Raw genomic sequence first — 15279 nt, 5'->3', positions numbered from 1 at the left:
GGTTGGAAGTGGCTTGTGGTAGAGAAAGGAACATTCAATTCTCTGGCAACAGCTCTGTTGGACATTCCTGCAGTTATTAGCATGCCAATTACACGCTCCCTCAACTTGAGACATCCGTGGCATTGTGTTCTGTGACAACTGCACATTTTAGAGTGGCCTTTTTTTGTCCCCAGCACAAGGTGCACCTGTGTAATGATCATGCTGTTTAATCAGCTTCTTGATATGCCACACCTGTCAGGTGGATGGATTATCTTGGCAAAGGATAAATTATCACTAACAGGAATGTAAAACAAGTGTGTGCACAATTTGAGAGAAATAAGCTTTTTGTGAGTATGGAACATTTCTGGGATATTTTATTTCAGCTCATGAAACATGGGACCAACACTTTACATGTTGTGTTTATATTTTTCCTCAGTATATTTAGAGGAACGGAGGAATACATGGTAAAAATTACTTGAACTTTATTAATTTCGCCTAGTGAGCTATGATGTAATGGTGGGTCTCCCAAAGGTAAACCAGCCATGCAGAAAGACTAACCCCTTCCGTTCCTGATCCGAAGCAGCGTGCATCCCGGGATTTACACATTTCTCGCAACACTTGCTGTTGCACTCACAGTTGGTGCGCTTCTGCTGCCGAAAATCCACGTCCTTCCTTTGGAGTCGGAGTGGATGTGCGACATTAGAAAGTCCCTCCGATAGTTGACACGGATCATGAGGGTTTAAAACGCACCGCTGAACAGCTCTGTCTGTCTTGGGATAAACCATGGGATCTCAGCGACTATGGAGCGTGTTATGTGTGATGGCGGTGTGCTATCAGACTGGGATGTCAAGCAGATACGGTAAGGGAGAGAAATGATCTGAGTCATTCAGAGGCAGGTAACAGGTCTACATACACAGCCATTTAGAAATCTCAGCCAAGGCAATAGCGAATAAATCAATGCAATATATTGACGGGGTCCATGAGCCATATTCTGCTACTTACTTCAACCCTGATTTGCCAGAATAGCAACTAAGAATATAGCCACATATGCTCAATTATTTTAGTATCATTCACCGTACTGATTTGCTTTTCTGTGCATTGTAGCATAGTGTTATAAACAACGTGAATTTACTTCTACATTACAAATGTTAAGAAATTGAGAGATTCAGATGTGATTCAACAATTTCTGGATGTCAGTTTTGTTTGTTTAGGCTATTGGAGGCTATTTATGTAGTCTGAATGTGAAATTGCGTCACAATACACTTGGTTTGATTAGTGACTTGATACTGTAGACTTCTGCTTGGATTGAATGATGGGTTTTGCGAAAACAGCGTCAGGCATGATTCATCATAGCTCCTCTCCGCAATAATAGTGGAGCAAGGACCAGTAATAAATAGCCTGCTGTGCCCCACGCCTTGGCTCGGCGCGCTCAATAAAAACACAACTGTTTGAGAGCGAGGGAGAGTGCTTCTTCACCTCATTCAAAAGTCAGAAGATTAGGGTTTGGTTTTTGTGTCGGCTACAGGTCTGGTGTTTTTGCTTTTGTGGATGACGATGTCATTTTGATTTGTGTAAAATGCACTGCGCTAAGTTTAAACAACACGCATTTGGCTATTGATGCAATGTCAACCCAATGCAATGAAATTGAATGACAACCTAGGCAACCACTGTCATAGGTTTACCAAGGCCCATTCTGTAATACTGCAATTTACAACCACCCACTTGCTTACCACACATGACCTCACGCCCTCCAGGCTGGTTAGTAGTTCAATTACTAAAGTTGGATCCTGTTCTAATGTAGGCAGCCTACTGCTGGCAGTTTATCAATGTAGGCTGCAGCCAATCCTACCACCTCGAACTGTACATCAATAGCGCCTGCGCGCTCATTTCAGTACCCTGGACAGTGCATACATACTCTCTACGTCAATGGCATGTGCGTTGGTTATAGCTAGTCATTTTAGAACCATGGACAGACGGCACACACAGACTCAGCACTGATGGTTCAGAACAGTGCGCTTGTTTTCTGTGTCGATGGCCGCTTGACATTTCGGTGCTGTAGAGCAGGCTAAACCTGTGCTGTGGAGGCAGGCACACACACTGACCTTAACTCAGTTCTGGTGAGATGTAGACCTGACTACTGTTAGTTCATCACACCAGTGAAAAATGTATTACTTTGCCTCCTTGATTTCCAGCTGTTCGACACGGTTGGTTATCTTGTAATGCGGTTATTGCTTACTTACCGTGTGTGTCAATCTGAGGAGAATTATACCATGTCTAACTGGCTATGACTGCCTTCCTTTTGACATGCCGGTTTGTGGAGTTATCAGAAGTGAAACAGTAGGCCTAACATTGTTGCAGGTAACTAATAAACCAATAGTAGCGCATCCCATCGGTGTGTCTCACCACCACGACTGTAGTCAGAACCTGAAGGATCCTTCATTCATACGGCTTCACCCCATGTGAATAAACAGGAATGAGTGAGAACTGCATACATTCTAATGTATTTGGAGATTTTGTCGGATGACCAGACCAATTTACTGAGCATGTTTAAGGCACAACACTAACAAAGCTGAAGAGGCATATACACGTGTATGTATCAAGTATAACTCACCTATTCTGATGGTTATGAATCAGATTATAATAGTCTTTAAATCCAGTGGTACTGGTTGTTATGAATCACATTATAATAGTCTTTAAATCCAGTGGTACTGATTGTTATGAATCAGATTATAATAGTCTTTAAATCCAGTGGTACTGATGGTTATGAATCAGATTATAATAGTCTTTAAATCCAGTGGTACTGATGGTTATGAATCAGATTATAATAGTCTTTAAATCCAGTGGTACTGGTGGTTATGAATCAGATTATAATAGTCTTTAAATCCAGTGGTACTGATGGTTATGAATCAGATTATAATAGTCTTTAAATCCAGTGGTACTGATGGTTATGAATCAGATTATAATAGTCTTTAAATCCAGTGGTACTGATGGTTATGAATCAGATTATAATAGTCTTTAAATCCAGTGGTACTGATGGTTATGAATCAGATTATAATAGTCTTTAAATCCAGTGGTACTGATGGTTATGAATTTATAATAGTCTTTAAATCAGATTATAATAGTCTTTAAATCCAGTGGTACTGATGGTTATGAATCAGATTATAATAGTCTTTAAATCCAGTGGTACTGATGGTTATGAATCAGATTATAATAGTCTTTAAATCCAGTGGTAATAATCAGTATAATAGTCTTTAAATCCAGTGGTACTGATGGTTATGAATCAGATTATAATAGTCTTTAAATCCAGTGGTACTGGATTATAATAGTCTTTAAATCCGGTGGTACTGATGGTTATGAATCACATTATAATAGTCTTTAAATCCAGTGGTACTGATGGTTATGAATCACAATATGGTACTTGTTAGATCTGATGGTTATGAATCACAATATGGTACTTGTTAGATCTGATGGTTATGAATCACAATATGGTACTTGTTAGATCTGATGGTTATGAATCACAATATGGTACTTGTTAGATCTGATGGTTATGAATCACAATATGGTACTTGTTAGATCTGATGGTTATGAATCACAATATGGTACTTGTTAGATCTGATGGTTATGAATCACAATATGGTACTTGTTAGATCTGGTGGGGTGTTACATTTCTCAGGTTGTCAAACAGTGAGAGGTGAGACACAGGTGGTGTGTAACTTCAGCCCATAGCATCACCTGTCATGGCCATCTGTCTATATACACCTCGGAGGACAAAAACAAGTCTGTTTTCTGAAGATTAAAAGGGCCATCCGCAGTTGAAACAATAACAAAGAGGGCTCCCCGCCACCATTTTGATAAAAAGTTGAGGGATGGGGTGGCTGGAGAAACGGAACCACTCAAATTCTGCCCATCAATTATATACAAATGACAGTTTTGACCAAGTTTTGAGGCTATACAGTGTTTGTTTACATTCACATTGGAGTAAATCAAGCTTATCATGTTGGATTCTGATGGGGTACAACATTCTCATGAGGCATTTCTAATTTTAAGATTACCCCTTTAAATCTGTAAAATAAAAGGGTTGCATCCCAACTGGCACCCTATTCCCTATATAGTGCACTACTTTAGACCAGGGCCATATTCCCTATATAGTGCACTACTTTAGACCAGGGCCATATTCCCTATATAGTGCACTACTTTAGACCAGGGCCATATTCCCTATATAGTGCACTACTTTAGACCAGGGCCCTATTCCCTATATAGTGCACTACTTTAGACAAGAGCCCTATTCCCTATATAGTGCACTACTTTAGAACAGGGTACAATTTGAGATTCAGACTCTTATCTGAAGCTATAAAAGAGAATTCAAATGGACAAAGCCTGACCAGACTCACCATTATTCAACTCAACATGTCGTGTCTGTCATCACTCTATCCCTGTACTTATAGCCCATTACTTTATTGTCATTTCAGATATGATTGTAGTTGCAGTAACACATTAAAAATAGCCCTTGTGTCGTAGAGTGCTCCCCCACTTCCTCTGTCCAGGCCCTAACTCCCAGTGGTACAGATCTGCTATCTTAATTGGATCACTGTTGTCGCAGAGATGTATCCTGCAAATTTTAGTGTATTCAAGGTTTTAAAAGGCTTCTAAAGTATGTAATACCCACCGGATTTGCACCAACGGAAAATGTATCAACCCCTACAAAAATGTCCATGAATTATAATCCACATAATAATTCCAATTTAATTTTCCTGCTGTGAGAAGCAGGGTCAATTTAAGGTAGCGCATCTGTAGGCTGAGAGAGAGAGAGAGAGAGAGAGTTTGAGGGGGGATAGAGAGAGAGAGAGAGAGGGAGAGTTTGGGGGGGAGAAAGAGAGTTTGAGGGGAGAAAGAGAGTTTGAGGGGAGAAAGAGAGTTTGAGGGGGGATAGAGAGAGAGAGAGTTTGAGGGGAGAAAGAGAGTTTGAGGGGAGAAAGAGAGTTTGAGGGGGGATAGAGAGAGAAAGAGTTTGGGGGGGATAGAGAGAGAGTTTGAGGGGGAGAGCGAGTTTGAGGGGGGAGGGGGGTTGAGAGGGGGAGAGAGTTTGAGGGGGAGAGGGAGAAAGAGAGTTTGAGGGGGGATAGAGAGAGAGTTTGAGGCAGAGAGAGAGAGCGAGAGAGAGAGAGAGAGAGAGAGAGAGTTTGAGGGGGAGCGAGAGAGAGAGAGGGAGAGTTTGAGGGGGGAGAGTTTGTGAGGCAGAGAGAGAGTTTGTGAGGCAGAGAGTTTGTGAGGCAGAGAGAGAGTTTGTGAGGCAGAGAGAGAGTTTGTGAGGCAGAGAGAGTTTGAGGAGGGGGAGAGAGAGAGTTTGAAAGTTTGAGGGGGAGAGGGAGAAAGAGAGTTTGAGGGGGAGATTAGGGGAAGGGAGATGGAGGAAAACAAACTCAGATCATCTTGGAGAAAGAACAGGAAACACCCAGTCATGTGACTGAGTTTAACTATGGGATTGAATTCATAAAGTGTGTGTGGGATGGAAATATCCAAGTTGATAATTATGTCCATGCTGTTTGGAACTCCTTTGTTTATGGAGCTCTGACTCATGCATGTATACAGCACAATGCAGCATATGTTGCCATGATTACAGTCCTGTGCTAATTATTGACTGCAGTAATAGCTTTTATAGACTGTTGTGGGATACACATAATCAGCTTACAGTACATGCCTCTTCCCCAGAGAGAACCTAGAATCCCGATAAACTTGTGTTGTGTGTTTACATCTCTCCCTCATATTTCTGAACAGCTGAAATAACAAAAAAACAGCCCAGAGAATTACGCCACGCAGTTTGATATTACTGTTGCTATGATACTTACAACCCAGGTCACTTCAGTTTATTGGTCTTATTTCACATCTTGAGTTTCTTGAGGTAGAACACAATGGACAATTCCATAGATGACATCACAAGGTCACACCAGCTGATAGAATGAAAAATACGTGATACAACACAGTGCTGTACAACAGTTAAGAATAGGCCTAGAGTGCAGGGCCAAAGTATATTCTCTCAGATGTAGGATACAGCAATACTCATTACTAGAACAAGAGATTTACTATGACCTAGCCCCCTGGGATTGACAGTCTGTATTTTTGTATGTGGTTGATTGATTGACATGCTCTTGGGGCTCGGGGGCTGTGCACTAGTGGTTTGTACAGTCTGTGATGGACTCTAGCTTGGCAACAATCTCCCCTGCTACTGCTGCAGACAGACGAGAGAGGGATGGACAAAGGAAGAGAGAGAGGAGTGTGAAGAAAGGGAGGGATACAGTGTGTATTAGTCATCACATCTCAGATATATCCAGACATGGATTCAAATAGTATCTGACTTCTTTCAAATACTTTGAGCCTTTGATTGAGCCTGCCTGAAGTGCCAGATGGGCGGGGCTTGGACCGTTGCGACTATTCCATTGGTTCCGTTGCTCGGCGCCAGGCAAACTCAATCAAATGCAGCTAAAGTATTTGAAATGACGACTAATACTGTTTCTGGCGCACGGAAAGACATGCTCTGTTTTCTCATCTATGTTTCATCTTGTCTTGTCTGTGATCTTGTCTTTGTGTCTGGGGAATCGTATTGTTTTTCCCACAGAGAGACAGCCCTCTAGGCCAGTCTGTCTCCCGCTTCTGTTTTTGTAATACAGTACACACATAATCATGAATGCAAACTCACTCCCACACACACACACACACACACACTCAGTGTGTACAGCCGTGTTGTGTCACATCTGGCCGTGTTTCCTCTCCAAGCAGATTGGAGCTCTGTAAAGATCACCCATTACCTCCTTTATATATATATACACACACACACACACACACACACACACACACACACACACACACACACACACACACACACACACACACACGTACGTACGTAAATACAAACACAGTCTGCCATCCAACACAACCCCCTGCTCTCTCTCAATTCAAAGGGCTTTATTGGCATAGGAAACATATGTTTACATTGCCAAAGCAAGTGAAATAAAAAATTAACAGTCAACATTACACTCACAAAAGTTCCATAGGAATAGAGACATTTCAAATGTCATTTTATGGCTATATACAGTTTAGTAATGATGTGCAAATGGTTAAAGTATACAAGGGAAAATAAATAAACATAAATATGGGTTGTATTTACAATTGTGTTTGTTCTTCACTGGTTGCTCTGTTCTTGTGGCAACAAGTCACAAACAGTGCTGCTGTGATGTGATGTCACACTGTGGTATTTCACCCAGTAGATATGGGAGTTTATCCGAATGTGGATTTGTTTTCAGATTCTTACATTTACATTACATTTAAGTCATTTAGCAGACGCTCTTATCCAGAGCGACTTACAAATTGGTGCATTCACCTTATGATTCTTGGTGGGTCTGTGTAATCTGAGGAATATATATGCCATTTAGCAGACGCTTTTATCCAAAGCGACTTATGTGTGCATACATTCTACGTATGGGTGGTCCCGGGGATCGAACCCACTACCCTGGCGTTGCAAGCGCCATGCTCTACCAACTGAGCTACAGAAGGACCACAGAGCATTCGGAAAGTCTTCAGACCCACAAACCTTTTCCACATGTTGTGACGTTCAGCCTATTTCTAGTATATATATATATATATATATGTTAAATCCCCCCCTCATCAATCTACACACTATACCCCATAATGACATCACAATACCCCATAATGACAAAGCAAAAACAGGTTTGTAGAATTTTTTGCAAATGTATTAAAAATAAACAACAAATATCACATTTGCATAAGTATTCAGACCCTTTACTCAGTACTTTGTTGAAGCACCTTTGGCAATTATTACAGCCTCAAGTCTTCTTGGATATGACGCTACAAGCTTGAATTTGGAGAGTTTCTCCCATTCTTCTCTGCATATCGCCTCAAGCTCTGTCAGGTTGGATGGGGAGCGTCGCTACACAGCTATTTTCAGGTCTCTTGGGAGATGTTTGATAGGTTTCAAGTCCGGCCTCTGGCTGGGCCACTCAAGTCCATTCAGAGACTTGTCCCGAAGACACTCCTGCATTGTCTTGGCTGTGTGCTTAGGGTCGTTGTCCTGTTGGAAGATGAACCTTCACCCCAGTCTGAGATCCTGAGCGCTCTGGAGCAAGTTTTCATTAGGGATCTCTCTGTACATTGCTCTGTTCATCTTTTCCTCAATCCTGTCTAGTCTCCCAGTCCCTGCCGTTGAAAAACATCCCCACAGCGTGATGCTGCCAACACAATGCATTACCATAGGGATGGTGCCAGGTTTACTCCAGGCTTGGCATTCAGGCCTAATAGTTCAATTTTGCTTTCACCAGACCAGAGAATCTGTTTTCTCATGGTCTGAGAGTACTTTAGGTGCCTTTTGGCATAAATGCCTGATTGGTGGAGTGCTGCAGAGATGGTTGTCCTTCTGGAAGGTTCTCCCATCTCCACAGAGGAGCTCTATCCGAGTGACCATCGGGTTCTTAGTCACCTTCCTGACCAAGGCACTTCTCCCCCGATTGCTCAGTTTCGCCGGGCAGCCAGCTCTAAGAAGAGTCAGGGTTATTCCAAACTTAACTTCTGCCATTTAAGAAAGATGCAGGTCACTGTGTTCTTGGGGACCTTCAATGCTGCAGAAATAGTTTGGTATCCTTCCCCAGATCTGTGCCTCGACACAATCCTGTCTCAGAGCTCTACGGACAATTCCTTTGACCTCATGGTTTGGTTTTTGCTCTGACGTGCACTGTCAACTGTGGGACCTTTCCAAATCATGTCCAATCATTTAAATGTATCACAGGTGGATTCCAATCAAGTTGTAGAAACATCTCAAGGATGATCAATGGAAACATAGCAAAGGGTCTGAATACTTATTTAAATAAGGTATTTATGTTTTTTATCTTTAATACATTTGCAAAAATGTCTAAACCTATTTTTGCTGTGTCATTGTGGGGTATTGTGTGTAGATTGATGAAAATGCTTTATTTAATCCAGTTTAGAATAAGGCTGTAATCTAACAAAATGTGGAACAAGTCTTGGGGTCAATACTTTCCTAATGCCCTGTGTGTGTTTACTATGGTCATACATTTAGCAGGAGGTTAGGAAGTGCGGCGCAGTTTCCACCTCATTTTGTGGGGCAGTGTGCACATAGTCTGTCTTCTTTTGAGTGCCAGGTCTGCCTACGGCGACCTTTCTCAATAGTCTGTCACAGTGGTCAGGTATTCTGCCACTGTGTATTCTCTGTTTAGGGCCAAATAGCATTTCAGTTTGCTCCGTTTTTTTTTGTTCATTCTTTCCTATGTGTCAAGTAATTATCTTTTTGTTTTCTCATGATTTGGTTGGGTCTAATTGTGTTGCTGTCCTGGGGCTTTGTTTGTGTTTGTGAACAGAGCCCCGGGACCAGCTTGCTTAGTGTCCTCAGCTTGCTTTGGGACTCTTCTCCAGGTTCATCCATCTGTAGGTGATGGCTTTGTTATGGAAGTTTATGAATCGCTTCTTTTTAGGTGGTTATAGAATTTAACGGCTCTTAAATTCTCCCTCTCTCTCGCTCTCTCATTTCCCTCCCCCAGTTTAATTCAAGGGTACATTATTGTCATGACATTGTCAATTGCCAGAAAATGTGAAATAATAGAAAATCTATCTCTCTCCCTTCCTCCTCTCTGTCTCTTCCTCCCTCTCTATCTCTCTCTGTTCTTCCCCCTCCCTCTTCCTCTCTTTCTTTTCCTCTCTCTCTCTCTTTCTCCTCCCCCTCTCCATGTGCTTCTCAGGCTGTCTGTTTGAGAAGAAGCTCTGCCCCAGAGACCAACCATGCTCAGATGGTCAGTATGACATAACACCATCTCTCTATCTAACCCATCTTCTTCATGTCGTCTCACTATACAATCCTCTCACTGTCACCAGACACTCCGGGAAGTGTTGGCAGTTCTTTAATAAGACAGGGGTGTCAAATTCTTTGTCCTCGTGCGCCAAAGTCTCTTCCTGTTTCCATTTCAGCTGTTATTGATTGGCTGGAGGCTACACAAATGTCCAATCAGTCTGTGGTCTAGACCTGGGAAATCAGGTGTGTAGCCTCCAGCCAATCAGTAACAGTAATTTATCAATAAGTTGAAACGGAAACAGGAAGAGACTTTGACGCTTGACAAAAAAAAAATATTCTGTTGACAAGATGGTCGAGTGACCTCTGTAATAATGGAAATACATGTCCTCAAAGATGGAAGGCAGGCAGGAGGAGTCGAGATCAGGTATTTGTATTTATTATGGATCCCCATTAGCTGCTGCCAAAGCACCAGCTACTCTTCCTGGGTTCCAGCAAAATTAAGGCAGTTTATACAGTTTTAAAACGTTACAATACATTCATAGATTTCACAACACACTGTGTGCCCTCAGGTCCCTATTCCACCACTAACACATATCTACAATACTAATTCCATGTGTATGCGTGCGTGCTAATGTTTGTGTTGCTTCACAGTCCCCGCTGTTCCATAAATTGTTTTTTAATCTGTTTTTAAAATGTAATTTTACTTCTGGCGTCAGTTACTTGATATGGAATAGAATTCTATGTAGTCATGGATCTATGTAGTACTGTGTGCCTACCATAGTCTGTTCTGGACTTGGGGACTGTGAAGAGACCTCTTGTGGCATGTCTTGTGGGGTGTGCATGGGTGTCCGAGCTGTATGCCAGTAGTTTAGACAGACAGCTCGGTGCATTCAACATGTTAATACCTCTCATAAATAAAAGTAGGGATGAAGTCAATCTCTCCTCCACTTTCAGCCAGGAGAGATTGACATGCATATGATTAATGTTAGCTCTCTGTGTGCATCCAAGGGTCAGCTGTGCTGCCCTGTTCTGATCCAATTGCAATTTTCTGAAGTCCTTTTTTTGTGGCTCCTGACCACACTACTGAACCGTAGTCAAGGTGCGACAAAACTAGTGCCTGTAGGACCTGCCTTGTTGATAGTGATGTTAAGAAAGTAGAAACTAGTGCCTGTAGGACCTGCCTTGTTGATAGTGTTGTTAAGAAGGTAGAAACTAGGGCCTGTAGGACCTGCCTTGTTGATAGTGATGTTAAGAAGGTAGAAACTAGGGCCTGTAGGACCTGCCTTGTTGATAGTGTTGTTAAGAAGGTAGAAACTAGGGCCTGTAGGACCTGCCTTGTTGATAGTGATGTTAAGAAGGCAGAGCAGTGCTTTATTATGGACAGACTTCTCCCCATCTTAGCTACTGTTGTATCAATATGTTTTGACCATGACAGTTTACAATCTAGTGTTTCTCCAAGCAGTTTAGTCATCTTAACTTGCTCAATTTCCACATTATTTATTCCAATATTTAGTTGAGGTTTAGGGTTTAGTGAATGATTTGTCCCAAATACAATGCTTTTAGTTTTGGAAATATTTAGGACTAACTTATTCCTTGCCACCCTATCCGAAACTAACCGCAGCTCTTTGTTGTATAGTGTTGAGTCATCCGCATACATAGACACACTGGCTTTACTCAAACAGCTGCCCTGGGGAATTCCTGATTCTACCTGGATTATGTTTGAGAGGCTTCCATTAAATAACACCCTCTGTGTTCTGTTAGACAATCAAATACGAAATATTTAGGGCTAACTTATTCCTTGCCACACACTCTAAAACTAACTGCAGCTCTTTGTTGAGTATTGCAGTCATTTCAGTTGCTGTAGTATCTGACGTGTATAGTGTTGAGTCATCCGCATACATAGAAACTCTGGCTCTACTCAAAGTCAGTGGCATGTCATTAGTAAAAATTGAAAAAGCAAGGGGCCTAAACAGCTACCCTGGGGAATTCCTGATTATAACTGGATTATATTTGATAGGCTTCCATTACTTGTTAGACAAGTAACTCTTTAACCACATTATAGCAGGGGGTGTAAAGCCATAACACAATAATGTCAAAAGCTGCACTGAAGTCCAACAAGACAGCCTCCACAATCATTTTATCATCAATTTCTCTCAGCCAATCATCAGTCATTTGTGTAAGGTGGCACTATTCTAGCCAATGAGAGGACAGATATGCTTGTGAACAACAGGCAAAACTCCATATCAAGTTGCCAAAATGCTACATGCGTGCACTTATGTCAGTTCATTCATAACAACCTAACCATTACGAAACCTCTATTCGATCGAATAAGCCTCACGTAGCAAATTAGCAATTTAGCAATAAAAAAGTTTGTTGACCAAATTCGACACTCTCATTGATCTCCACACACAAATTCCTCACTTCCTGGTTTTATTTTCTTGGACAGACTTTGGGTGGAGTAAACCCTCTCTCTTCGCCTCTTCCTCTCTGTGTTGTAGGACTAGAGTTTGACACCCTGTATTAAAACAAACAGTCCGCTAAGTGTAAAACCTACAGCACACACTGAACCCTGTATCTCTTTCCTTCCCTCCTCGTCCATTATGTCTTCCCTCCTTCATTCTCCCCCTTTGTCCCAACCCCTTGTCTCACCCACCTTGTTTCACCCCCATTGTTTTACCCCCCTTGTCTCATCCCCCCTTGTTCCACCCCCCCTTGTCTCATCTCCCTTGTTTCCACCCCCTTATTTCACCCCTCTTGTCTCATCCCCCCTTGTTCCACTCTCCTTGTTTCACACTCTCCTTATTCCACCCCCCTTGTCTCACCCTCCTTGTTCCACCCCCCTTGTTTCACCTACCTTGTCTCACCACCCTTGTCTCTTGAAATCTGTTGTTTAATCTGTAACCAGTCACATCCTGTCTTTAAAATGATATTCGCTCCCCAGTTCCCAGTGTGCATCCCAAATGGCCCCCTATTCTATGGACCCTGGGCAGAAGTTGTGCACTATATAGGGAATAGGGTGACATTTAGGACTTCATGCATATAATGACGTTAACCAGTTCAACTGTTGTGATAGGCAGGTGTTCTGCTGTCTACTGTCTCATAGGAAATCTACTTTATTCATACTCAATTAACTCAATGGCAGTTATCATGTGTTTCCTGATTTTTGTCTACAGAACTGCATGTGTGCAAATGTGTTTGCAAGTGTGTGTGAGCGTGTGTGCCTTCATGTACGATGAGGCACACTCTGAGCATCAGTGTGTAAACACACGGCCTCTCTCCGTCAACTTGCTCTTAACCAATCACGTCTCTTTCCCACCGTTTCTATGGCAACAGTGACATCACCCGGGTGACGGCAGTGTCTCTCCCCCATGTGTATGTTAGAGAGAGAGAATGGGTGAGAGAGAGAATAGAGCTGGGGGATGACTCATCGAGACCCACTCGCACATCTACAAACACACAAACATCACCATAGTACATCACCATAGTACATCACCATAGTACATCACCATAGTACATCTCCATAGTACATCTCCATAGTACATCACCATAGTACATCACCATAGTACATCTCCATAGTACATCTCCATAGTACATCACCATAGTACATCACCATAGTACATCACCATAGTACATCACCATAGTACATCACCATAGTACATCACCATAGTACATCACCATAGTACATCTCCATAGTACATCACCATAGTACATCACCATAGTACATCTCCATAGTACATCACCATAGTACATCACCATAGTACATCACCATAGTACATCACCATAGTACATCTCCATAGTACATCACCATAGTACATCACCATAGTACATCACCATAGTACATCACCATAGTACATCTCCATAGTACATCACCATAGTACATCACCATAGTACATCACCATAGTACATCACCATAGTACATCACCATAGTACATCTCCATAGTACATCTCCATAGTACATCACCATAGTACATCTCCATAGTACATCTCCATAGTACATCACCATAGTACATCTCCATAGTACATCACCATAGTACATCTCCATAGTACATCTCCATAGTACATCACCATAGTACATCACCATAGTTGTGTGCGCGTGCATAGGTGTTTATGTGCATGCGTGCGTGTGTGTGTTCTCTGTGCTTTGTGGATGTGTCTGCTGCCCCAGCAGGAGATGGTTCTGCTGTGTTCTCTATATTCTGTAGATGGGCTGTTTGGCCAGTCTCTGCTGCCCCAGCAGGAGATGGTTCTGATGTGTTCTGCTGTGTTCTCTATATTCTGTAGATGGGCTGTTTGGCCAGTCTCTGCTGCCCCAGCAGGAGAGGGTTCTGATATGTTCTGCTGTGTTCTCTATATTCTGTAGATGGGCTGTTTGGCCAATGTCTGCTGCCCCAGCAGGAGAGGGTTCTGATATGTTCTGCTGTGTTCTCTATATTCTGTAGATGGGCTGTTTGGCCAATGTCTGCTGCCCCAGCAGGAGAGGGTTCTGATGTGTTCTGCTGTGTTCTCTATATTCTGTAGATGGGCTGTTTGGCCAATGTCTGCTGCCCCAGCAGGAGAGGGTTCTGATGTGTTCTGCTGTGTTCTCTATATTCTGTAGATGGGCTGTTTGGCCAATGTCTGCTGCCCCAGCAGGAGAGGGTTCTGATGTGTTCTGCTGTGTTCTCTATATTCTGTAGATGGGCTGTTTGGCCAATGTCTGCTGCCCCAGCAGGAGAGGGTTCTGATATGTTCTGCTGTGTTCTCTATATTCTGTAGATGGGCTGTTTGGCCAATGTCTGCTGCCCCAGCAGGAGAGGGTTCTGATATGTTCTGCTGTGTTCTCTATATTCTGTAGATGGGCTGTTTGGCCAATGTCTGCTGCCCCAGCAGGAGAGGGTTCTGATGTGTTCTGCTGTGTTCTCTATATTCTGTAGATGGGCTGTTTGGCCAATGTCTGCTGCCCCAGCAGGAGAGGGTTCTGATGTGTTCTGCTGTGTTCTCTATATTCTGTAGATGGGCTGTTTGGCCAATGTCTGCTGCCCCAGCAGGAGAGGGTTCTGATGTGTTCTGCTGTGTTCTCTATATTCTGTAGATGGGCTGTTTGGCCAATGTCTGCTGCCCCAGCAGGAGAGGGTTCTGATGTGTTCTGCTGTGTTCTGCTGTGTTCTCTATATTCTGTAGATGGGCTGTTTGGTCAGTCTCTGCTGCCCCAGCAGGAGAGGGTTCTGATGTGTTCTGGTGTGTTCTGCTGTGTTCTCTATATTCTGTAGATGGGCTGTTTGGTCAGTCTCTGCTGCCCCAGCAGGAGAGGGTTCTGATGTGTTCTGCTGTGTTCTCTATATTCTGTAGATGGGCTGTTTGGCCAATGTCTGCTGCCCCAGCAGGAGATGGTTCTGATGTGTTCTGCTGTGTTCTCTATATTCTGTAGATGGGCTGTTTGGTCAGTCTCTGCTGCCCCAGCAGGAGAGGGTTCTGATGTGTTCTGGTGTGTTCTGCTGTGTTCTCTATAT

General features: G+C 42.8%; 1 protein-coding gene across 1 annotated transcript in view; it reads left to right on the top strand.

The window, feature by feature from the left end:
* The first annotated feature begins 566 nt into the window (after nt 1–566).
* ptprnb (protein tyrosine phosphatase receptor type Nb) overlaps nt 567–15279 on the top strand; it is a 50364-nt gene continuing 35651 nt past the window's right edge. Inside the window, 2 exon segments of the mRNA XM_052499949.1 lie at nt 567–838; nt 9741–9791. Of these exon segments, the coding sequence (XP_052355909.1) occupies nt 763–838; nt 9741–9791 (127 nt within the window). The 5' untranslated portion in view covers nt 567–762.

Source organism: Oncorhynchus keta, chromosome 37 (genome assembly GCF_023373465.1).
Source record: "Oncorhynchus keta strain PuntledgeMale-10-30-2019 chromosome 37, Oket_V2, whole genome shotgun sequence".
NCBI classification, from domain to species: Eukaryota; Metazoa; Chordata; class Actinopteri; order Salmoniformes; family Salmonidae; genus Oncorhynchus; species Oncorhynchus keta.
Note: the sequence above shows the minus strand (reverse complement) of the source record. Positions and strands in the feature narration are given on the sequence as shown.